Source organism: Gaeumannomyces tritici (assembly GCF_000145635.1).
Source record: "Gaeumannomyces tritici R3-111a-1 unplaced genomic scaffold supercont2.122, whole genome shotgun sequence".
Lineage (NCBI taxonomy): Eukaryota > Fungi > Ascomycota > Sordariomycetes > Magnaporthales > Magnaporthaceae > Gaeumannomyces > Gaeumannomyces tritici.
In genome coordinates this window covers 1-3,908 of record NW_008804666.1, presented here as the reverse complement: position 1 = coordinate 3,908, position 3,908 = coordinate 1, and the positions used below count along the sequence as shown (strand labels likewise).

The window sequence follows — 3,908 nt, the reverse complement described above, 5'->3', positions numbered from 1 at the left end:
CCTCCAAGTCTGATCCTCCCGCCCATCATGTCTCCTGGGGACATGTTGGCGCTGGCGCCTTGTGTTGCCTGCTGCGTGCTGTGTGCTCTGTGTGCCCTGTGTGCCCTGTACTGTGACTATTACTCGTGTGGACACTACACTCCCCTCCTTCCTTGCTCGTCTCCTTATTACTGAAGACGCGCCCTGCTGTCTCTCGACGCGATTCACGTCCTGTCTGGACAGACCTGATACATGCTAGCAACAACCCCCTCGTTTGTGTCTCTCTGCCTGCTGCTCTTGGAGTTTCGGCTTGCTTAGAGTCTGCCAGGGCACCTCACCAAGCCGCATATCTTTGACTGCCTCAACACCCCCGGGCCTTGGGTAGTCTCTGATATCCCCCCCTGGTTCATTTCCTTGGTCTCTAGCTTGTCTATCATCCTCCATACTCGTTCATTCATCCTGACCCGAGACTCTCATATCCTCTTGTCAGCATCCTTTACAGCACACAACACTTAGACTCACTTACCAGCACGTCTACCCACGCCAAGGCCGCTCGCCGGCGGTGCCAGTCCACCGCTCCTTCAAGACAGCCAATGACGACCAGGGATGAGAGCATGAGACGGTAACACTGTTTCCCGCTCCCGCCTGTTCCCTCGCAGAGTTCCAGTATCTGGTCCGCCCAGCCTGTCGACCTCTCATTGGCGCTGCGCGTCTCATTGGATGAAAGTCCATGTCTGTCAAAATTTCTACTTTACAACACCCACGCCCGGGTCTCAGCTCGCCGGCTGTCGGCATGCCCTCCACCGCCGACGGGGCGGGCAATCCCCAACGTGTGTTGGACATGGAAACGCGACTAAAGGTAACAAACATGGCATAATTATAGCAACATCTGGTGAACAGGGGAGGGCAGAGACCAAGAAAAAGAGGGGCGAGGAAAGAGCCGGGTGACAAAAGGCGGAGGGTATCCTCAAATAAGCGCCTCGTCACCCCTCCTCCCTCTCTCAGGTCACACACACAACTCACCCACAAATACACACGCATATTCCAGCTTCCAGCCTGCAAGATCAGACCCCCCCTCAACCCCAGATTAGGATGAACAGGCTCTGACAATTTGACTTTCTGCTCGCGCCCACCACAGCTTTTCAAACTTGGCATTGGAAGAGTAGGTGACAGCACCCCCAACCTGCCGACCTTCACAACACCAGCATTCGAGCCTGCTCCGTCGCTGCAGGAGCGCCGACGCGACTCTCTGCCAAGGACGGACGACCCGGACCCGATGTTGAGGTCTTTCCGGAGGAGCATAACCGCCCCGCCCCTGTCCATCAACATCCCGCCGAACCGCGATGCCGCTCTGGTGGACAGCACAGGCGGCGGCGACGACGACGGCTCGGCCTCGGACCACTCCTCCATCTGCAACTCGCCTAGCTGGGAGGACTACGGCCGCAAGAAGGACAAGAAGAAGAAGAAGAAGAACCGCATGACGATGGACGCCTCGGCGCTGCTCAGCAAGCGCAAGAGCAAGGCGGCCGACAAGGACGCCGGCGCGAAGCCCTCAACCAAGCTCACCAAGGCAGGGGGAGGCCACCGCCAGTCGCTGCAGCTCCCCGCTCCTCCCGTGCCGCCCTTGCCGCTCGCGTCCCCGTGGAACAACAGCAACAACAACAGCGCACACGGCTCGGGCGGCATCATGAAAACGACAGACCTCCAGGTCGGGTCCAGCCCGCGCTCGGGCCTAGGCGGCGAGTTCGCCAACTACAGCAGCGCCCCGGCGGGCGGGAGTGGTGCGCCGCGCATTCCCATGCCCGCTTCCATGTCTGCAGGCAGCGGGCCGGGCGGCTCGGGCTTCGTCGGCGGCATCAGGCTCGAGCAGGAAAAGCAGGCCGCGGCACGGGCGGTCCTCGCCTCGCACTCGCAACCCCCTTCGCACCAACCGACTCCTTCGCACTCCCGCAACGGCTCCCTGTCCGTCTTCCCCAGCGTCCGCTCCGTCAGCCCGAGTCGGCGAGAGCAGTCTGTCTTCCCGGGACCGGCGCTGGATTCCAACAATCCACCACCGCCGCCGCCGCCGCCGCCGCCGCACCCGTCTCAGACGCAACCAAGAGGCCCAGGCGTCGCCAATATGCCTGCGCCCGTGCCGCCTCCCATGCTCCAGCACAGGAGCACACAGTCAACAAACATCATCCCGCCAAGCCATGCTGCAGACCAGCCTGTGCAACGCAACCTCGGTGCCCACGGGCGGAGCCAGTCGCTTCTCTCCGCCACCGCCTCCAAGATCTTCCACAAGCAGCGGCCATCCAGATCTTGCCAGCTGCCGTCGCTGCCAAACGGCGCCCAACTGCCGCAGCCCAGCCCTCTGCCGACCCCGTGGAATGGGTCCGTAGAGACCTATGCCGCTCATCAGCAGGCCGGCCAATGGGGCATGGCAAACCCCAACCAGGGCTATTTCCCTCCCCAGGTCGCCGCCGACTACACGGCCAGCCCCGACTCCATGACCGCACCGCCGCAGCAGTTCCAGTACACACACCCCCACCAGCCGCACCACGACGCCAACTCTTCTAGCTACGGCCAGCAAGGGTTTGTACGCAACCACGAACACATGGCATCGGCCGGCCCGTCCACGCCCGGAAGGTCGCCACAGCTCGCCTCGGCCAAGCCCGCCAGAGACGCGTCCGACTCGTCGTCGTCAGCCACCAGCCCGGGCCGCTCGTTCAAGGACAAGGCCAAGGCGATGCTCAACCGGACCTCGCTGCTCCCCCCGGCGCACCCCGCGCAGGACCGCCCCGCGAACCCGCCCGGGCCCACCATCACGGGCCCCTTCAACCCGCGAGGCACGGGCCCCTACTTCCAGATGAGCTCCGAGGACTACCACTCGAGCGATTCGTCCCCGTCGCCGTACGAGCCCCAGGCGTCGGGGGGCTCGTCGGTCTCTTCCCTCGACGACGCCTCGTCGCCGGCCACGACGCCCGACAGCTCGCGGCCCCAGTCGTCCAAGGACGTCCACGCCGTCGTCGGCGAGGTCGTCGCGCAGCAAGGGCCCGCCCACGACCCCGTCGGCGGCGGCGGCGCGCTGCCCCACAACGCGCGCGCCTTTCAGACCTCCTCGCAGGCGGGCACCATGGCCGTGGGGGCCAAGTCCGCCCCGCCGCGCCCGGTGCGGCCGCGGAGGTCGTCCAGCGGCTACTCTCAGCAGGGCGGCCACGGCTCCTCGCAGCCCGGCAGGAGCTACTGGGCCGAGCCCAACTCCGGCCCGGCGTCCGCAGCCCCCGCGCCGGGGGCGGGCGGCGCCAACGCCTTCATCGTCGACTTTGACGGCGACGGCTCGCTTGCTCCACCCCTACACCACCAACCCGCCGGACCGCAGCAGCAGCAGCAACAGCAAGCAGGCCAGCCAGGCACCGCGGCGGCCAGGGACGAGGTCGGGGAGGCGGCTGCGACGTGGCAGTCCATCATCGGGCTCGGCGGCGAGCCCGAGGGCGGCGACGACTCGAGCGGGCAGGCGTCGCACGAGGAGAGCGACGACTCGGCCGGCCGCGCCAGCACGAGCTTCCTGCCGCCGCTCAGGCACGAGCCCTTCATCCCGCCCAAGTCGCGCGCGCGCAAGAGCCGCGTGGTCCCCAGGGGTGGTGGTGCTGCGGGGTTTGCTCAACAGGTCGGCGACGGCACAGGCGCCGCCGCCGCCGCCGCCGCCGCCGACGAGCAGCCGCAGCAGCCCAGCAGGGCCGTCAGCAGCGGCGCGGCCTACCTCAAAGAGGCCAGAAAGTCCATCCACGCGCCCTCTCCCAACATGATGAAGAACGGAGGCGGCGGCGGCGGCGGTGGCGCCAGGATGTCCATCGGCCCGCCGCCGCCCGCCATCCCCAGGGAGCTGTTGCTGCGCACCCAGACCTTCCCACCACCCGGCGGCGTCGCTGCCGGCGGCGGGCCTGGGC

General features: G+C 66.3%; 1 protein-coding gene across 1 annotated transcript; it reads left to right on the top strand.

Moving 5' to 3' along the window:
- Positions 1-14: 14 nt before the first annotated feature.
- On the top strand, positions 15-3,813 carry GGTG_14070 (hypothetical protein). The gene is made up of 3 exons (XM_009231997.1): positions 15-838; positions 1,118-3,564; positions 3,629-3,813. Exons 1-3 carry the CDS (start codon positions 710-712, stop codon positions 3,765-3,767), a joined length of 2,715 nt encoding a protein of 904 aa, XP_009230261.1. The 5' UTR covers positions 15-709; the 3' UTR covers positions 3,768-3,813.
- Positions 3,814-3,908: the final 95 nt, after the last annotated feature.

Coding starts and splice junctions, on each gene's coding strand:
- GGTG_14070 (XM_009231997.1), top strand. CDS start 710: ATGTCTGTCAAAATTTCTACTTTACAACACCCACGCCCGGGTCTCAGC. Junction 839..1,117: donor ACATGGAAACGCGACTAAAG/GTAACAAACATG, acceptor CGCCCACCACAG/CTTTTCAAACTTGGCATTGG. Junction 3,565..3,628: donor GAGCCCTTCATCCCGCCCAA/GTCGCGCGCGCG, acceptor TTTGCTCAACAG/GTCGGCGACGGCACAGGCGC.